This window comes from Leucopleurus acutus, assembly GCF_964270905.1.
Source record: "Leucopleurus acutus genome assembly, chromosome: 2".
Classification (NCBI taxonomy): domain Eukaryota; kingdom Metazoa; phylum Chordata; class Mammalia; order Artiodactyla; family Delphinidae; genus Leucopleurus; species Leucopleurus acutus.
In genome coordinates this window covers 168,258,437-168,279,335 of record NC_139143.1, presented here as the reverse complement: position 1 = coordinate 168,279,335, position 20,899 = coordinate 168,258,437, and the positions used below count along the sequence as shown (strand labels likewise).

Below are 20,899 nucleotides of genomic sequence, written 5' to 3'. Positions count from 1 at the left end.
GGATGTGAGCGTAGAGGGACCCCGCCCCCTCCTGTTGTTTTGCGGGTGGGGCTTCTGTTGTGGGGGCGGGACCTCGGAGCGGTGGGAGGGGCTTCCAAATGCGGAGGCTCCCTGGGGGCTTTGGTGAGGACCCAGTCTTCTGGACTAGAGTGGGCCGAGGCTTAACGGCGGGCGCGGCCTTAGTGCTAAGGGCGGAGCTCCTGAGCTGTAGGCCCCGGTGCAGGGGCAAACTTTCTGGGCAGTAGGGGCTTTGTACTGGTGAGGTGGGCCTAGAAGGAGACCTTCCAGAAGAAGGGAGCCCACTCTGGAGCCAGGCTTCTGGGCAGAGAGAGCTTTTATTGGCTTGTGGGCGGGTTTTATGAGCTGACAATTGTGTGTAGGCGGGGCTTCTGGGTTGAGGGGCTTTATGTGGGTGCAGAGCTTCTAAACAGAGGAGAGTGGGTGTGGGCAGAGCATCTGGACTGAGGGTGCCTGTGTGGGATTTTCTAAGCCACGTACAGTAGTGCATGAACAGAGCTTTGGGGCTGGGGGCTGTTTGGGGCAGAGCTCCCGGACAAGAACTTTTCCGAGACATGTGGGAAAAACTTACAGGCTGAGAAGCTAGGGCAAGGGGTGTGTGTGTGTGGAGGCTGCTCTGCTGCCATGAGGAGGTATGAACAAGGCTATAACTTTGACTGGGACTGGGGTGGTGCCTTGGAGCTTTGTGCAGGACTTTTGTGCAGGGTGATGCCTGGGAGCTTGGGCTAGACTGCTAAGCCTAGAAAAAGAGGTTGCAGGTCCAAGTTTTGGGTTCACAGCCACACCATTCTCCCTTGACACTGTGCTCAGGCCCTGGGTCCTGACTGTGAGAGTCCAGGCTGCCCACTGAGCTGGATCTTGGGTCCTGGAGAAAAAACTTCAAGGGTGCCCGTAATTGTAAGCCTACAGGGAGTTGTAGTATCTGAAAGGAGCAGTGTACACCAGCGCTAAGAGCACAGGACCCAGACCCCCAGACTACCTGTGACACAATGTAAACTGAGTTTACCAATCTGTGGAACCTTTCCGGATTCATTCCCTCATCAACAGTTATTGAGCACTTACTTCATGCTGGGCACTGTGGTAGGAGGAGGGGATACAGCAGTGAAAAGGACAGATCAGGATAGTGACCTCACTGGCCTTCCATTCCAGTGGGAGAGATAGACAGTAAATATGTTAACAAATGAATAAGATGAAGAGTGAATTGTGAAAAAATATAAAAATAAGATAGAGAGTTATGGGGGCAGATACTTACAAAATGGCAGGGAATGGCTCTCCAGAGAGTACAGCAAGTGCAGAAGGTAGCAATAAGCTTGGTTTGCTCAAAGAGAGAAAGGCCAGGCTGGCTGAAGCATGGGGGCGAGGCAGGGAATGGTAGGAGATAAGTTGGAAGAGGTGGGCAGGGGCCAGATCATGGGTCTCTGTAACTGAGCGACAAAATGAGACAGCAGGTAACTGGCAGCCGGTATCATTGCTGTTATCCTTGATATATGCCCTCTGGCTTGAGGATCTACCTTATGTCGAGCCCTGCAGGAGGACGAAGAGGTCCCAACAGGACATCCTACTGTCGAAATCCACTCTGTGAGCCAGGATCCTCTGGGGGCTCAGGTGGGGGCCACACTTCCAGCGCATCAGTCACCAGTGTCCGTTCCCGCACCAGGTAAACTACTTTCTGTCTCTTGTGCCTCACTGTGGGCTCTCAGGAGCAATCTGGACAAAGCTCTCCCTGACTGGGCTCTAGGATGTGATACCCTAGGTGCCAGATGGGAGCTTAAAGGGTGGGGAGCAGCAGAAAAGTCCCAGAGGGCGGTCAGTGGGACAGATGCAGTGGGACATAGTGTAATAAACCCGAAGGCCTGGATTCCAGTTACAGTTCTGCTTCTGATTTGCTGGTGGCTTGGACAAGTTGTCTCCCCTCTCTGGGCCTCCTTTTCTTTATCTGTAAAATGGACCTAATAATTCTTTCCTTCCTGGGGAATGTTGGAAAGACTGAATCAGCTTATGAATAGGAAAAGGCTCTGTCATCTCCTTTGTCTGACAGGCAGGATTAGGAGGACTCCATCCCTACCCTGAGCTGCTTTTCTGGTCCTGCTTCGCAGTCCTGTGCCCCAGAAGTGCTTCTTGGTAGGGTTCTCAGGTCAGCTCCTGATGTTGTTCCCTCCCACCCCCAGGAGCAGTTCTGGGACGGGCCTCTCCAGCCCCCCACTGGCCACCCAGACGGTCGTGCCCCTGCAGCACTGCAAGATCCCCGAGCTGCCAGTCCAGGCCAGCATTCTGTTTGAGTTGCAGCTCTTCTTCTGCCAGCTCATAGCCCTCTTCGTCCACTACATCAACATCTACAAGACAGTGTGGTGGTATCCGCCCTCCCACCCACCCTCCCACACCTCCCTGGTAGGTGCCCAGCTAGGACCCGCTGTGTGTGTGTGTGTGTGTGTGTGTGTGTGTGAGTGAGTGAGTGACATGTTTGGTTTTAGTTTAGCATAGGTTACGCAGAACCCTGTGTGTTTGGCCTCATGCTGGGCATGAGAGGTATAAAAAGAACAGGAAACTGATGATTCCTGAACGCCCACCCCTAGTGTGCTCAGCACCACACTACACAGTGTAATGGTAGCAGAGATGATGGTAGCAAAATCTGACTCAGATTTTGTCTAAAGGAGCACAGAGTCTTAAGTCCTGTGGGGGAGGTGAGTCACAGGCATACATGGCTATTTCAAGGAGAGGAAAGAGCTCTGTGCAGAAGGAGAGGTGCAGGGGCAGGGGCATGGGTGATCAGAGCAAGAGGGCTCACACACCACTCTCTTGTCTCCAGGGACTGTCCCACTTTCCTCCTCTGGGTCCTGTTCTACTCCTCTAGGTATTTTCCTGGTCTGACTCAGCTGGAGGCCTGTGAAGGTCAGAGAGTGGGGACAGTCCTGATGGAAAGGACTGGGCAGGGGGAGGTGGGTATGCGAAAAGCCCGTACATGGGCAGGGGGCCCACGTGACCCCCAGCCTCTGCCCCCTGACAGAATTTCCACCTGATCGACTTCAACTTGCTGATGGTGACCACCATTGTTCTGGGCCGCCGCTTCATTGGGTCCATCGTGAAGGAGGTGATTGGGTCCCAGAGGCTGGCTGGGGAACTCTGGGACTCCCCTTTACCCATGGGGGTACCAAGGAGGTGTGCCCAGCCCTTCAACCCTGAGGCATTTCCTTGGGGCTCCCTTTGAACTTGGTTGAAGAGTATTACATCCCATCGGCTCTTGGAGTTTCCTGGGCGTCGAGGGAAAGGATTCACCTTGCCAGGTTCTGCCCAGCCTGCTGCCCCACGTTTCCCCGGGCGGGATCACGGGCCATGCTGGGTGGGATTTGGGCACAGCCCCCATGACCTCCATCCAAGGCCCCATCCCGTCCTATCTCGCCCTGACCCAGGCTTCTCAGAGGGGGAAGGTCTCCCTCTTTCGCTCCATCATGCTGTTCCTCACCCGCTTCACCGTTCTCACGGCAACAGGCTGGAGTCTGTGCCGCTCCCTCATCCACCTCTTCAGGACCTACTCCTTCCTGAACCTCCTGTTCCTCTGCTATCCGTGAGTACCCCTCACTCCACCCCCTCACTGCCCAGCACCTGTTCCTGACCTCTGCCCTGAGTGTGGCTGGGCACTGGGCCCCCATACCCAGTAGGCTCACAGGCAGGCAGCAACAGTACCCTCTCACATTGTCTGACAATATCGTTCTGAGATCAGGACGATTAGCTTTCTTTTGCAGGAGCAGAAACTGAGACGGCAGGCATAATTTCCCCAAGGTGCCCTCAAGGGGGAGGTCAGAAGGGGACTCAGATCTGAGTGTATATCCCACAGCTCCTGAGGGGGTATGCACGGGCTTCATCTTCCTCTCTCTTCCTTTCCTCTCTCTCTGGTTCTTTCTCTTTCTCTGTCTCTTTGCATATCTTAGTGTTTATGTAGTCTCTCGGTGCCTCCCCCAGGTATGTATGCTTGCAAGCACCTGGGTGCACGCATGTTTCTGTGTGGGTGTCTGTGCATGAAGCGTGTGTGTGTGTGTGTGTGTGTGTGTGTGTATCTTCACATGCATATCCGTATGTCTGTCTGTGTGTCTGCTTTGCTCACTCACTTCCTCCGTCTTGCCAGAACCCGGATTGTTGAGGATGGAAAGATAGTGTCTGGGAGGAGCACAGGCCTGTCCCTTTCTAGACTAGAATTGGGGAGAGCTTTGGCAAGATGTCCACTCTGGCTGTTTCTGGGGCAGGCTGCTGGCTGCCTGGGCATTAACAGTCATTTCCCAACCCCTGGGCTTTCTGAGTCATGAACTTCCTCAGGCTGGGTCACCTCTGTTCCCTGGGAAGCTTCAGAACTGGACACTCGTCTCTCCCTTGCGTGATCAAAAGGTCACTGTCGTGGTAGGAGCCAAATCACACTTGTTTTAGTTATAACTAGTTTTTAATTATAAGAGTGGTACATGTGTCACGTAACAATATTAAACTTTACAGAAGCTTTTAACTTAATAAATGGAAATCCCACATAATCTCAGTCCTCCAGAAAACCATTATCTTGCAGCATGTCCTTCTAAATTTTTTCTGTGCAAGTACCCACACATATACATTTTTTTTTTAACATCTTTATTGGAGTATAATTGCTTTACAATGGTATGTTAGTTTCAGCTTCACAACAAAATGAATCAGTTATATATATACATATATTCCCATATCTCTTCCCGCTTGCGTCTCCCTCCCTCCCACCCTCCCTATCCCACCCCTCCAGGCGGTCACAAAGCACCGAGCTGATCTCCCTGTGCTATGCGGCTGCTTCCCACTAGCTATCTACCTTACGTTTGGTAGTGTATATATGTCCATGCCTCTTTATCGCTTTGTCACCGTTTACCCTTCCCCCTCCCCATAGCCTCAAGTCCATTCTCTAGTAAGTCTGTGTCTTTATTCCTGTTTCACCCCTAGGTTTTTCATGACATTTTTTTTTTTTTAATTCCATATATATGTGTTAGCATACGGTATTTGTCTCTCTCTTTCTGACTTACTTCACTCTGTATGACAGACTCTAGGTCTATCCACCTCATTACAAATAGCTCAATTTCGTCTCTTTTTATGGCTGAGTAATATTCCATTGTATATATGTGCCACATCTTCTTTATCCATTCATCCGATGATGGACACTTAGGTTGTTTCCATCTCTGGGCTATTGTAAATAGAGCTGCAATGAACATTTTGGTACATGACTCTTTTTGAATTATGGTTTTCTCAGGGTATATGCCCAGTAGTGGGATTGCTGGGTCATATGGTAGTTCTATTTGTAGCTTTTTAAGGAACCTCCATACTGTTCTCCATAGTGGCTGTATCAATTTACATTCCCACCAACAGTGTAAGAGGGTTCCCTTTTCTCCACACCCTCTCCAGCATTTATTGTTTCTAGATTTTTTGATGATGGCCATTCTGACTGGTGTGAGATGATATCTCATTGTAGTTTTGATTTGCATTTCTCTCATGATTAGTGATGTTGAGCATTCTTTCATGTGTTTGTTGGCACTCTGTATATCTTCTTTGGAGAAATGTCTATTTAGGTCTTCTGCCCATTTTTGGATTGGGTTGTTTGTTTTTTTGTTATTAAGCTGCATGAGCTGCTTATAAATTTTGGAGATCAATCCTTTGTCAGTTGCTTCATTTGCAAATATTTTCTCCCATTCTGAGGGTTGTCTTTTGGTCTTCTTTATGGTTTCCTTTGCTGCGCAAAAGCTTTTAAGTTTCATTAGGTCCCATTTGTTTACTCTTGTTTTTATTTCCATTTCTCTAGGAGGTGGGTCAAAAAGGACCTTGCTGTGATTTATGTCATAGAGTGTTCTGCCTATGTTTTCCTCTAAGAGTTTGATAGTTTCTGGCCTTACATTTAGGTCTTTAATCCATTTTGAGCTTATTTTTGTGTACGGTGTTAGGGAGTGATCTAATTTCATACTTTTACATGTAGCTGTCCAGTTTTCCCAGCACCACTTATTGAATAGGCTGTCCTTTCTCCACTGTACATTTCTGCCTCCTTTGTCAAAGATAAGGTGACCATATGTGCGTGGGTTTATCTCTGGGCTTTCTATCCTGTTCCATTGATCTATCTTTCTGTTTTTGTGCCAGTACCATACCGTCTTGATAACTGTAGCTTTGTAGTATAGTCTGAAGTCTGGGAGCCTGATTCCTCCAGTTCCTTCTTTCGTTCTCAAGATTGCTTTGGCTATTCGGGGTCTTTTGTGTTTCCATACAAATTGCAAAATTTTTTGTTCTAGTTCTGTGAAAAATGCCAGTGGTAGTTTGATAGGGATTGCATTGAATCTATAGATTGCTTTCGGTAGTAGAGTCATTTTCACAATGTTGATTCTTCCAATCCAAGAACATGGTATATCTCTCCATCTATTTGTATCATCTTTAATTTCTTTCATCAGTGTCTTATAATTTTCTGCATACAGATCTTTTGTCTCCTTAGGTAGGTTTATTCCTAGATATTTTATTCTTTTTGTTGCAATGGTAAATGGGAGTGTTTTCTTGATTTCACTTTCAGATTTTTCATCATTAGTATATAGGAATGCCAGAGATTTCTGTGCATTAATTTTGTATCCTGCCACTTTACCAAATTCATTGATTAGCTCTAGTAGTTTTCTGGTAGCATCTTTAGGGTTCTCTATGTATAGGATCATGTCATCTGCAAACAGTGACAGCTTTACTTCTTCTTTTCCGATTTGGATTCCTTTTATTTCCTTTTCTTCTCTGATTGCTGTGGCTAAAACTTCCAAAACTATGTTGAATAAGAGTGGTGAGAGTGGGCAACCTTGTCTTGTTCCTGATCTTAGTGGAAATGCTTTCAGTTTTTCACCATTGAGGATGATGTTTGCTGTGGGCTTGTCATATATGGCCTTTATTATGTTGAGGAAAGTTCCCTCTATGCCTACTTTCTGCAGGGTTTTTATCATAAATGGGTGTTGAATTTTGTCAAAAGCTTTCTCTGCATCTATTGAGATGATCATATGGTTTTTCTCCTTCAGTTTGTTAATATGGTTTATCACATTGATAGATTTGCGTATATTGAAGAATCCTTGCATTCCTGGAATAAACCCCGCTTGATCATGGTGTATGATCCTTTTAATGTGCTGTTGGATTCTGTTTGCTAGTATTTTGTTGAGGATTTTTGCATCTATGTTCATCAGTGATATTGGCCTGTAGTTTTCTTTCTTTGTGACATCCTTGTCTGGTTTTGGTATCAAGGTGATGGTGGCCTCGTAGAAGGAGTTTGGGAGTGTTCCTCCCTCTGCTATATTTTGGAAGAGTTTGAGAAGGATAGGTGTTAGCTCTTCTCTAAATGTTTGATAGAATTCGCCTGTGAAGCCATCTGGTCCTGGGCTTTTCTTTGTTGGAAGATTTTTAATCACAGTTTCAATTTCAGTGCTTGTGATTGGTCTGTTCATATTTTCTATTTCTTCCTGATTCAGTCTTGGCAGGTTGTGCCTTTCTAAGAATTTGTCCATTTCTTCCAGATTGTCCATTTTATTGGCATAGAGTACATATACATTTTTTAAAAACAGAAAAATAGGGTTAATCTCTATGCATGATAATGTATAATTTATTACACGTTCACATAGTCATATAACTTGGATATTTTCCTATGGCAGTATATATGGGTCTGCCTCAGTTGTTTAAATGGCCTCATAGTATTCCATTGAATTGACTTTTCACAATTGGTTTTGTTTGTCTTCTGTTGGTGGACTTTTGAGTTGTTTCTAGCTTTTCCCTATTGGAAACAATGAGGCAGGGAACATTCTTTTGCATACATCTTTGCACACTTGTCCAAAATTTCTGTACAACAGATTCCCAGAAGTAGAATTATTGCACCAAAAGCTATGTTTTACATTTTTGAAAGATGTCAACAAATGGCCCTCCAAGGTTGTACTGATTAGAAATGTCAACAGTTGCCTTAATTTGACACTTTCTGGTGACTACTCAGACATCACCCAGTGTTCATATTTTGCTTTATTTTATATTATTTAATCTTTAAATTTTTATTAATGTAAGACACGTATATCATAAAAAAATCAAATTCAATAGTGCTAAAAAACTTGATGATGGGAATTCTCTGGTGGTCCAATGGTTAGGACTCCGTGCTTTCACTGGTGAGGGTGTGGGTTCAATCCCTAGTCAGGGATCTAAGATCCCACGAGGTGTGGTGTGGCCAAAAGAAAAAAAAAGCTTATGATGAGAAACAGCCTTTAACCCCACCCTCCAAATTTTTAGTCCCACTTCTCAAAAGCAACCTCTTTTACTGTTTCTGGTTTTAAGTGTTCTCTGAGTTACCTCCATAATTTTAATATCCTTATGCTTTTGTTTATTTCTTTACACATTTATTTATTGATTTTGTAATTGGGTAATAGGTTCACATCATTAAAACTGAAAAACAGATAAAAGAGCGTAGAATAAAAAATTCTTCCCTTGACTCCTGTCTCCCAGCTACCCAGTTTCCCTTCCACTCTTAGAAGGAAGGGAACCTAACCACCACGAGGTAACCGCCATGTTTCTGGTTTCTTATATATCCTGGAAATGAATGTTCTGTGCATATACAAGCATAACACACACACACACACACACACACACACACACACACACACACGTACACACGCACACATGCACATATACATTGATTCCCTGCATTGACAGATGAAGATTTACTTCACCTTCTATCCGTACTGTTCCTAGGATTTGATAATTGTTATTATTTTTAATTTTCTGTTGGGCCTCTTTTTCAATAATATGAGTATGCCTGTGTTTTTTATTCCATCAACAATAGTCAGTGTCTTAATCCCTTTTATGTAAGAACATAATATTAGGAGCCCTGTCCATTGGCTTTTCCTCCCCTCTTCCTCCTATCACTTCCTGGCAGCTGTACTCTTGTATTGTCATGCTTGACATTCACATTCTCCTATATAGCCACATTTAAGTCTTCCATTCTTTGTCTAAGGCTAATTCTAAAAATTAAAAACCAATAAGTGGCCTTGATATTATTGTGAGTATGAAAATATTATTCACTGCAGGACCAAGTAGTGTGCATAGATGATATTCCTTCTCTATATTTACTGAATTATAATCTTGGGTCTCTTAAAAAAAGAATGTTCCTAGTGTCAAGGTCAAATGGTTTCTCTTTTCTTATATTCCATCAATTGCTTAAAACCATGCCACATTTTAGTTTGCTTCATATTTAGATTGTAACTTTCTTATATAGCGTTTTATTTTTCTTGGAGTTTCTAATTGCCTTTCTTTTTTCTTGTTGACAAAAGAATGATGGGCCTTCAACATATCCTCAAGTTTATCCAGCCTGTCAGTCATACTACCTGTTGCCTGGAGTCCATTTTTCCGTCCAAAGACATCCCTCCTGGAGCCCTCCATCCTCCTGCTCCAGTCTGGAGTGGTTGCTCTTTAAGCCTGCTATACAGTTCTCAGCCTGGGACTTCCTTTCCTGCCCTCATGGGTTGGATCCACTGTTTCTTGGATCCTGTGTCTTCTTCTTTCTTGGTTTTCTCCCTTATTTTGCTGGAGTGCATTATGAGGTAATTTTCTTAACAAGGGGTATATGGGAGGTATATACAGTCTTAGTCCTTGCATGTCTGAAAATGTCTTTATTCTGCCCTCATACTTGATTGATGGTTCGGCCAGATGTCGATTTCTAAGTTCAAATTCATATTCTCTCAGAATTTTGAAGATGTTGCTCCATTGTGTCTAGCATCCAGTGTTTCTAATGAGAAGTCTGATGCTAGTTTGATTCCAGTTACTTTGTGGATGACTTGTTTTTTCCTTTCTGAAAGCTTTTGGGAGCATTCTGTTTATCTTTTGATTATTTGAAATTTCACAAGAATGTGTCTGATATGGAACTTTTCTCATTCATCTTATCAGTACTCTAGAACTTTTTTAACCTGGAGATTTGTGTATTTCTTCAGGTCAGGGAAATTTCCTTCTATTATTTCTTTGATAATGTCTTCCCTTCCATTTTTTCTGTTCTCTCTGGGACTTCTCTACGTCGGATGGTAGACCTCATAGATTGGTCATCTGTTTCTCTTATATTTTCCCTCATATTTTTCATCTTTCACCCTTTCTTCCTCTCCCTCCATCCCTCCCTCCCCTCTTTCTTTCTCTCTCTGACTCTGTCTCTCTCTTTCTCTTATCTATCTTTTTCTCTTTCTTTTTACTTTATCTTTAGGGGGATTTTCTCAACTTCATCTTCCAGCTTTTTTATTGAGATTTTTTTCAGCAATCATATTTTTCATCTCTAAGTCCTCTTTCTGGATTTCTGATTGTTCTTTTCTCATAGCATTCTGTTCTTGTTTTAAGGATCTCTTACGTTCCCTCAATTTTGTCTTTCCACTAGGTCAATTTTTCTGTTTTATGCTGCTAGTTTTCTAAGTGTAGTTAGTTTCTTTGGTTGTCTGTTTACATTTAAGAGTGGAGGACTGAGTGGCTTGGAATGCATTTTCTCTCCCTCTGCCATTGTATACGTGAATGGGAAGTTTGACTGGGAATTCTAAGTATGTGGGCAGGGCACACTGGTAGACTTTGCTTTTGGAAGAGTGAGTGAGGTGCTAATTGTCAAGCTGTGTGCACCCATAGACCAGAAAGGGGAGGGAGGTATTACTGTAGGGTGCCCCCATTAGAGACCTCAGTTCTCCTCAGTTTATTCAGTTTCTTTAGAGAAGAATCTTTCAGGGCAGATTGTGTCAGGTTTGTAGGAGAATAAAGGGAGTGACTCACAAATGAATACAGATCTGTGTTTAATCCCATTTGTTCAGCCCTGCTTCTCACTTCTACCCTCTATCAAATGTGCCCACTTCAAGCCAGTCTCTCTTGGGTCACTCTGGGCAGATAAGCTCCTACCCCCGTTGTAACCCTCTCATGGCACATTCTAGACCTACGCTATCCAGTTTAGTAACTTCTAGCTGCCTATTGTTATTAAACATTTGAAATAGGCTAGTTTTAACTGAAATGTGCTGTTAGTGTAAAACGTACACTAGATTCTGAAGACTTAATACAAAAAAAGAAAGTAAAATATCTCATTCATAAATAATGATTATATATTGAAACGATAATATTTTGCCTATATTGGGTTAAGTAAAATAGAGTATTAAAATTAATTTCTTCTTTTTTTTAATGCGGCTACTAGAAAATTTTTAATTACATGTGTGACTCTCATGTTTCTATTGGACTGCACTACTCTAGATGATGACCTCCTCATCTGTCAACATGTTTCCATCTGCTATGTAAATTTGTCAGAATCACTTATGTACTGATAACCCTCACTCCCATTCTCTTTGCTGATATGGATTTATTTTCTACTTTTATTTATTTACTTTCTACATTGATACTGTCACATCTAGGATGGAGAGGATGAAAGAGGGTCTGCCATCTTGCATGTGAAGTTGTTTCTAACTTGTGACGTGTCAGAGCAGCTACTCGCTGTTATCAAATAATTTAATTGTATCGGCAGTCCTTCTTAGTGGGAAAGCCAAGAAGATTCTTAAGTACTTGTCCTTAAGGTTGAGTCTGAAGCCCTTGTATGTTCATGTAGGTGCCCCACGCCCTCATTCCCACCAAGTGCCCTGAAGAGTGTTTTGGGAATCCCATTTCAGTGTTCTTTTCTGTCCCACAGAATCATTGACCTCTTTCTTTCCTAAACAAAATTGTATTGATCTACTTTAGGCCAGACACCATGCTGGGCATTGTTGCAAAGATTAAAAGAGAGTATTTATAAAAACACTAGCATAATGCCTGACTGAGCGTAGAGAATCAGTACAAGCTAGATAACTTAAGGCAAGTTAAGGAAACGGAGGCTCTTAGAGATTATATAACTTGCCCTAAATCACAGCATTAGTAAGTGGCAGAGCTGGGATTTTAATCCTAGCCTATATGACCCCAAAGGTTATGCTCTTGACCAGAATTCTCTAAGTTATCTTACTTGAACCTTACCCTAGGAGAAGTGGAAGCATTCCCATTCTATAGGCCAGAAAGCAAAAACCCAAAGAGGCTAATTATATGAGTGCCCAAGAACACTCATATATCCCTTCCTGGAAGTTCAGAATAAAGAAAGAGAACATTACTATAGATAAGAAAATGTAGCATTCTCACTGGGTCTGGCTCCTGGCAGCAGCCCAGGGACCCTTCTGGAGCTACGTCTGAGAGCCTGGGGAAATTGAGAGGCCCTAAGCTAAAACAAGGAATGCGTTCCATGTACTGTGCTTGGCACTTACCCACTTTAATGATCTACTCTTCTGGGCTATGGGTCTGTCTAGTTTTCTCTTTAAATGATATCAGCCACACACTCTATCTCTTAACTAATTAGCTCCAGCCCTGACCTAGGGGTACTCCTCAGGGGAAGTGGTTTGTACTGTTCAAGGGCCCATTTCAGTGCCTGGCACATAATAGACACACAATAAATATTGTTCCTGAACTGTCCTCTGCAAGCTACAGAGCTGCCCCCATGTGCACCCATGACAATGTCTACCTCTCCTTTGTGGTACCATGTATATTTTCTTTTTTTTTTTTTAACATCTTTATTGGGGTATAATTGCTTTACAATGGTGTGTTAGTTTCTGCTTTATAACAAAGTGAATCAGTTATACATATACATATGTTCCCATATCTCTTCCCCATGTATGTTTTCAATTAATGAATTACTTGTAGTATTTGCTGAGTATCTGTCTTGATCACCGGTGCCAGACAGTTCTGGATTTGAATCCCAGCTCTATTACTTCCTTACTAGTTGTGTGAGCTTTCGGACTCCACTCCACCTGTCTGAGTCAAAGCTTCCTCAGCTGAAAAGGGCACAAACTAACAGTACCTAACACAGAGTTAAGAGAAACAAAAGAAGAGAATGCATGTAAAGCACTTAGTACAGTATCTGGAGCACTGGTTGTGCCCAGTGAATGTGGACTGTTAAGATTACTGCTGGGCAGCAATAGTCTGTGAGGGCCGGGACTTGTGTCTTGCTTCCTACTGTATACCTGCCGCTCAGCACAATGCTTGGCATGCACTTAGTGCTAATACATGGGTTGAATGACTGATCATTGGCTGGGAGGCTGGATGGCTAGAGGGACCGGTAGAGTCTCCCCTCTGAACAGCCAGGAGAGCTAAAGCCCAGGAGGAAAGAAGATTCCCTTGGTGGTTAAGAGTTGGGATCCTGGCCCTTGCGCAGGCCTGCCCTCACCACTGTCTTCCCCAGCAGGTTTGGGATGTACATTCCGTTCCTGCAGCTGAACTGTGACCTCCGCAAGACAAACCTCTTCAGCCACATGGCCTCCATGGGTCCCCGGGAGGCGGTCAGTGGCCTGGCACGGAGCCGGGACTACCTGCTGACACTGCGGGAGACGTGGAAGCAGCACACGCGGCAGCTGTACGGCCCGGACGCCATGCCCACCCACGCCTGCTGCCTGTCGCCCAGCCTCATCCGCAGTGAGGTGGAGTTCCTCAAGATGGACTTCAACTGGCGCATGAAGGAGGTGCTGGTCAGCTCCATGTTGAGCGCCTATTACGTGGCCTTTGTGCCTGTTTGGTTCGTGAAGGTGCGTAGCTTGACCCAGGGAGGAAAGGGGCCTAACCCTGCTGCCTGCCCCCCAGGAGCCCTCTTGCTCGCATAAATAACTCTGCTGCTCTTGATGAGATTCCCATATGTGCTCTTGAGGGCCAGAGTGACTCCTGCCTTCATTTTAGAGTGGAAAAAACAAGGCTTGCTGAATGGACGTGGCCCGCACGAGGTCACCCAGCCAGCGAGGGGGACATGGCGTTGTTGTTTGTAATACTTGGTAACGGAAGGCGGTAACTTGGTGTTTCAGTGTGGCGGTTTTGGCACAGGCATGTCACAGTGTCCTGCTTTGTCATTAAGTTCGAAAGGCAGGACTCATCCAGATCTGAGTGACTCCAAAGGCCTGTGCTCTCTCTCTGGCTTGTATGGCCATGTGGGAAGGTACCTCCCCAGCTGGCTTGACACATTTCTCTGAGGATGGGCTGCACTGAATGATTGGGGGTTGAGAGGACTTCATGTCCGTTGGGTACCTACAACCTGCTAGAGCTTTGATGAGTATTATAATCCTCCTCACGCCTCTCAGAGGTGGTTACTCTCATCCTCATTTAACAGATGAGGAAGCTAGCCCAGAGAAGTGAAATGACTTGCCCAAGGTCACATAGTGACTAAGCAGCAGAGCCAAGATTTGAACTCATTTCTGTTGAACCCCAGAGCCTGTTCTCTGGCTCAGAGTGGGAATAATTTTTCTTCGTAGAAAACTGAGTAGTGGGCATAGGGTTTAAGCCCATGATCAAGCCACCTTTGTTAGGTGTTCAGTCCTTCGTCTCAGGCCACCCCGAGGTCTCTCTAGGGCTGTCTTGATCTCCGAGACAGATGGAATCAGGGATGGGGGAGGGAGTGAGGCCATTATGGGTATCCAAGGTCTCACCCACCTCCCGCTGTCCCCAGAACACACATTACTATGACAAGCGCTGGTCCTGCGAGCTCTTCCTGCTGGTGTCCATCAGCACCTCGGTGATCCTCATGCAGCACCTGCTGCCTGCCAGCTACTGTGACCTGCTGCATAAGGCCGCTGCCCACCTGGGCTGCTGGCAGAAGGTGGACCCAGCACTGTGCTCCAATGTACTGCAGCACCCGTGAGTCTGCCCTTCTCTGCTCGACCCCAGCCCCCCCTGGTCAGTGTCTGGAGTCACTCACCTCCCTGCTCATCAACTCATTCATTCGATCAGCAAATAGTTATTGAGCATGTCTTGTATGCTAGGCCTTGTGGCCAGAGTGGGATATGGCAGGGCCCGGGAAGGACATGTCTCCTGTCCTGGGGTAACTTGCAGTGTCTTGAAGATGGGAGGAAGGCAGGTGGTAAATTCATAGACTCATTGACTTTCTCATCACTGACTTAGGTACTTGCTCATTGGCTGATTTGCTCATGCATTCACACACTGCTTCCCTCCTTCCACTCACTCATCCATCCAATCATTGGCTAATCTACTCTTTCAGAAAGCTTTTACTTCTACCTAAGCTGTCCCAGGCCTGGTGCTGTGTATTGGACAAAGGAGCTTGGACTTTGACCTATAGGCAGAGGGGAGCTATGGAGGGTTTTGAACAGTGGAGGGACCCATTCCAAGGTGTGCCTTAGAAACATCAGTCTGGTAACAGGGTATGGTGCTGTGTTAGTTGATGACATACCCTGGCCAGGGAAGAAAAGCCACAGGGAGGAAATGGCTAAGATGAGATCCCTTGAGGAGTTACAGTCTGGTGCGGGTGATAGCCGTGTACACAGAGTTAGGATGAGTGGGGTGAAAAAGGCCCAGCTGCGGGATGGCGTTGCACTCAGAGCAGAGGCAGAAGTCACCCTGCTCAGGAGCCCTGAGGGGCTGGGCTGTCCTCCCCTCAGCCTGACCCATCCTTCCTGGTGCCTAGCATTTCTACAGCCCTTCATCACCGTCTTTTTACCCCGGTTATGCTAATTTTCCTGCCTGTATTCCCCCATTAGACTGGAAGCTCCTCAAGGCTGGGACCATCTCTGAATCACATCTGAGTCTTGGGCCCAGCACAAGGCCCAGCCGAGAAGAGGCCCCTAGGACAGGTTTGTAGAGGTAGGCCCACAGAGATGCAAAGGGAGGCCGCAGAGGCCAAGCCTCCTGATGTTGGCCCTCCATGCCAGTCAGGGTCCCTCTCAGGCTCTGTCCAGGTGGTCCAGAGAGTGGATGGATATTGCCAAATGGGCTGAAGTGGGGCTTGGCTCAGCCTAAGGCTCTGAGGGGAGGGGGGAGTAGAAAGAGAGTACATGGCTGAATATGAGGATAAACCTGCCCATGGCTCACCATGGTCTTCAGGTAAGATCCAGGCTCCTTCACGTGGCTTCCCATGATGAACTGACTCCTACCAGCCTTTCTGCTCAGTCTCTTCCCATGCCCCAACTCATACTCTGCTCTAGCCAGACCCAACCTCTTCGGATCCTCCAATTCTGTATGTTCTTTTTTTTTTCGCTGCATTTGGTCTTCGTTGCTACGCACGGGCTTTCTCTAGTTGTGGCGAGCGGGGGCTACTCTTTGTTGTGGTGCTCGGGCTTCCCATTACAGTGGTTCCTCTTGTTGCAGAGCATGGGCTCTAAGCACACAGGCTTCAGTAGTTGTGGCTCGTGGGCTCTAGAGTGCAGGCACAGTAGTTGTGGTGCATGGGCTCAGTAGTTGTGGTGCATGGGCTCAGTAGTTGTGGCACATGGCCTTAGCTGCTCCGTGGCATGTGGGATCTTCCCGGCCCAGGGATCGAACCCGTGTCCCCTGCATTGACAGGCGGATTCTTAACCACTGCGCCACCAGGGACGTCCCTATATGTACTTTTGTATGCAGGCTTTTGCCTATGATGCATGTTTTGCGTGGAGTGACCTTTCCAATTTTCTTTTCCTGTTTAATTCCTATTCATCGTTTAGCACTTTGCGTCCTCCAGGAACACTTTCCTGACCACCCAGGATAGGTTCAGTGTCCCTGCCCTGCCTGTGCTCCTCCTCTGCTGTGTTTGCTTAGTTACTTGCCTGTCATTCCAAGACTAAAGCTCCTGGAGGTCAGGGTCCTTGTCTGTCAAGCGCTCGGCCGTCTCCTCACTCCTGGCAAATGCCTGGCTTGTGATAGGTCCAACAGCAAATTTTTTGTGTTTTTTGTATGTGAGCTTTTTTTAAGGTAGAATTTCCATACAGTGAAATTCACAGATCTTGAAGTGTACAATTCCTTGAGTTTTGATAAAGACATACACACCCATGTAACCCTTCCCCCATCAAGATACAGAACATTTCCAGCCCCTCAGAAAATTTCCTTATGGCCCTTCCCAATGACCCCCTCCCCCAGCAACCATCTTTTCATTTCATTTCACCATAGGTTAGTTTTGCCTATTCTACAGCTTCATGTAAATTAAATCATACAGTAGACATTCTTCTTGGGTCCAGCTTCTTTCATTCAGCATATTGTTTGTGAGGTTCATCCCTGTTGTTGCATATGGCATGGTAACTGTTTTTTAAATGAAGGAATCAACAGGACAGGAGCATGAGATTGAGCTTCTTGTGGACAGTTATTCTCAGTCCTCTGGCCCAGGACCCTTAGATTTCCTGGGAGATCTCAAAGAACAATGGAAGAGAATTCACTGGTCCCACAACCTTATTCACATGCTCTCTGGGGCGCCTCTGTGCCAAGCCTTGTGGCATGCTCCGAGGACACAGAAATGAACTGGACACCATGCCTTCCCCTTCAGTGCTCCCAGACTAGTGAGGGATACAGGGAAATAAATAAGTGACAACACATTGGGGAAAGTGGACCAGTAGCAGGAGATTCAGGGAGCATTTAAAAGATGCTGAACTCTGTGGGATAAGGCATCTGGAAGAGCAGCCCAGCTGGAGCGAGCACCTTATGAAGAGACAGGAGCAGTGCTGGAGAAACTAGAGGCAGTTCTGGGTGGCTTGAGCAGGTGCTATGTGGTGGGGGTCATGGAAGGCCACACTGGGACTCGGAGGCCATAATACATTGTTGGGGACTTGACTCCAGGGGCACCGGAAAGCTTTCAAAGGGTTTTGAGGAGAGACTAGTCAGGCTTGGCTTGGTGTTTCACAAAGACCACTCGGGCAGCTGTGTGGTGGACTGCTGGGAGGCTAGAGCTGAGACTGATGGGAGGCTAGATGAAGAAAATGACCCCAGGGAGGGAAAAGGGTTTTCTTGAAATCCCTCAGAGACATGAATGTCAGCCCTAAACCTTCCGACTCCCAGTGCAGTGAATTTCTTACAGTTCTTACCCATTTTACAGAAAAGGCAACTAAGACCCAGAAAAGGAAAGTCATTGTGTCTAAGTGATAGAAATGGGAGTAGAGCCCTGGTGGTCACCCCATGCCCAGTCTTCTCACATCCCCTTGTGTGGGTGAGCTGGGCGTAAGGGGGTTTTGTCGGGCTGTGCCTCCAGGTGGACTGAAGAATGCATGTGGCCACAGGGCGTGCTGGTGAAGCACAGCAAGAACGTCTACAAAGCAGTGGGCCACTACAACGTGGCCATCCCCTCCGACGTCTCCCACTTCCGGTTCCACGTGAGTCTCCTCCCCTGGGAAGGAGGGGTGGGCCCTGATCTAGAGGGCAGGAGGATCAGCGGGGCAGGAAGGTGATGTCATAGCAAGAGGCGGCTATTTTCAATATTTCCCAAATCCAAAAGAAGGCAATGCACATGTGCAGCCCAAGGACAGCCATACAAATGATCCCTTCATAACTGTAGCTCACTTGGTACCAAATCTTTGAAAACATTGGGTGGAGGTAGAAAAGATGATACAACAAAAGGAGGGGTTGTTGGTGGTGAAAATAATTACACTCGTCATTCCTTACTGTGTGCCAGGCACTGTGGTAAACACTTCCCATGCACCCTCCCATTCAGTCTTCACCAGAACCTTGTGTATGAAAGAAATACCAGGGCTGTCCTGGTTTTCAGGTACTGAAATCAGCTTAGAGAGTTTAACTTGTTCCAAGGGTGCCTTACTGGGAAACTTGGGAACTAATGGTAATGGCTCATGGACTCAGTACTATGGAAAGGGCTGCTCAAAATCATCTGGGCTGGTGGTTTCCATTTTATTTACTTACTTTACTGTCAAAATCCTTTTTTCCAACTCAGTCAAACTAAAGTTCAGTATATAGGACTTCATGGCACTGCTCTGTTTGAAAGGGTTGGAACTCCCCTCACTTCCTGCTTACCACTGTAGTAACCCCTAAAAGACCTCCTGGAACCTGGGGCTCTGAGGAACACGGTTTGAGAAATCATTGATCTGGGCTAACCTCTTCTTTTCCCAGTAGAGAAACCTGAGGTTCAGGCAGGGAAGGGACTTGCCCAAGGTCCTGCAGCCTGTCAGGTGCAGAGCTGAGCCTGGTGTGCTGGTCTCTCGGACTCCTGTTTCCTGGCACTTCTCCTGCCACCCTATAATCAGCTCTTGAGGTTTAGGTACCTTGGCCCCTGCAGAATCAAGATCCCTGGACATCGATCATTCTTTTAAACTGACCAGAAAAATTTTCTTAGTCTCTACACTCTACCTTGCCCTGTAGACACCAGGTAAGAGTGATGTGTCTCCGTGTCCCCTGGAAGCTTCTGGCCTAGCGGGGGATGCTACACATGAAATAGTAAATGCCTCAGGCTGTAGAGTCTATAATAACTTTCCATGCCTCTGTCATAAGATTCTACTTTGTTCAGGCCTGACAGTACCCAGGAAGTCACATATAATAAGGTGTTGGTTTTCGACCAGCAAAAGTTTGAGAGAACAAGCAGGACTTCTCAAGAAAAGCTTCTGGGAGGAGGTGGAAGTTGATCCGGATCTTTTTTTTGTTTTTTTTGATCCGGATCTTAAACAGCTTCTGTGGGAAGCAGTAGTCTTGACAGAAGGAACACCACAAACAAAGGCAGAGAGATGGCAAGGTCCACGCCCAACCCTACGAAGTCTTCCTCCCCACCCAAGTCTGCATGGGGCCCAAGAGCTTGACCCCTTCACTGGCCTACCCAGAACCCCCTTCCAAGAGGCAGGTTTCTGGAGCCCACTTTCCAGTCCATGCCTACTCTTTCCTGGGCAGTTCTTTTTCAGCAAACCCCTGCGGATCCTCAACATCCTTTTGCTGCTGGAGGGCGCTGTCATCGTCTACCAGCTGTACTCCTTAATGTCCTCTGATAAGTGGCACCAGACCATCTCACTGGCACTCATCCTCTTCAGCAACTACTACGCCTTCTTCAAGCTGCTGCGAGACCGCCTGGTATTGGGCAAGGCCTACTCGTACTCGGTCAACCCCCAGAGGGACCTAGACCACCGGTTCTCCTGAGCCCCAGGGCGACCCAGGGACAGCATCCAGGCTTCAGCCAGGGGCTCCCTGGGAATCGGCTGTTGGGGAGGGTGGGTGGGGGGCAAAAAAAAAACAAAAACAGACAAAAAAAATCCACCAGAGCTTTGTATTTTTGTTACATACTGTTTTTCTTTGATAATTGATGTGATTATGAGGAGAAAAAAAAAGTCCTATTTTTATACTCCCAATAAGCCTGTGTCCTGTATTTCTTTCTCCTTTTCTTGCCTGTCAGGCAGAGAGCAGAGGTGTGGGATTCTTGGCCAGGACACCCCATGTGTGGCTTCTGGGGCCCCTGTGAGCTCTGCCTTCTCCGGTGGAGAAAAGATGAGACACCCGAGGTCACCGTAGCATGGTAGCTGCTGCTGGCTGAATGCTCGCTGTGTGCCAGAGGCTGCTCTACGTGTATGACAGGCCTTGTCTTAATCCAGTTTTTATGACAACCCTAGGAGGTAGGTGCTGTCACTCCTATAGATGAAAACAGGAGCTCAGGGAGCTATCTATCGTGACTTGCCCAAGGTAACACAGCTAGGAAGTGGTAGCGCTGGGTCCCAAAACCCTCTGAAAGATAACACTACTATCCCAGCAGAATGTGATGTACTGATTCCCAGCACGCAGTCACTGAGACCCTGCTCTGTGTCAGATGCCGAGGTAGATGGTGAAGATGCCAAGACACAGAAACAAACAAGTCACTATAGTATAACAGTGAAATTCACAGATCTTGCGAATTTCAAGAGGGGTATAACAGTTACAAGGTACAGAATAGCACAGGGGAGAGAACATTTAATGCTCTCTGGACTTCTTGGAGGAGGGGATAGTCTGAGTTGTATCGGCCACTTCCTAGGTGGACAAGAGGGGGTAAAGCCGCTTCAAGCCGAGCAGTAGCATCCTGGGGTATTTGGAGAAGGTAAGCAGAAAGTGGTTCCTAGAGCAAGAAAGATAAGGAAAGTTGGGGGGAGGTGGGCTGGATCTGGCAAGGTCTGCAGGGACTGGATCAGGGAGGACCCAT

The 20,899-nt window shown here is 46.5% G+C and overlaps 1 protein-coding gene across 2 annotated transcripts; it reads left to right on the top strand.

The window, feature by feature from the left end:
* Positions 1-1,505: 1,505 nt before the first annotated feature.
* Positions 1,506-20,029, top strand: TMEM39B (transmembrane protein 39B; the record flags this gene model as incomplete). 2 transcript variants are annotated; one of them, XM_082832536.1, is made up of 8 exons in its annotated part: positions 1,506-1,675; positions 2,187-2,406; positions 3,023-3,106; positions 3,426-3,580; positions 13,253-13,589; positions 14,498-14,685; positions 17,993-18,113; positions 19,630-20,029. In XM_082832536.1, 8 exons carry the CDS (start codon positions 1,506-1,508, stop codon positions 19,870-19,872), a joined length of 1,518 nt encoding a protein of 505 aa, XP_082688662.1. In that variant the 3' UTR covers positions 19,873-20,029. The 2 variants fall into 2 exon arrangements, with proteins under 2 accessions (XP_082688662.1, XP_082688663.1); XM_082832537.1 differs by lacking the exons at positions 2,187-2,406; positions 3,023-3,106; positions 3,426-3,580 and having other exon boundaries at positions 1,642-1,675.
* Positions 20,030-20,899: the final 870 nt, after the last annotated feature.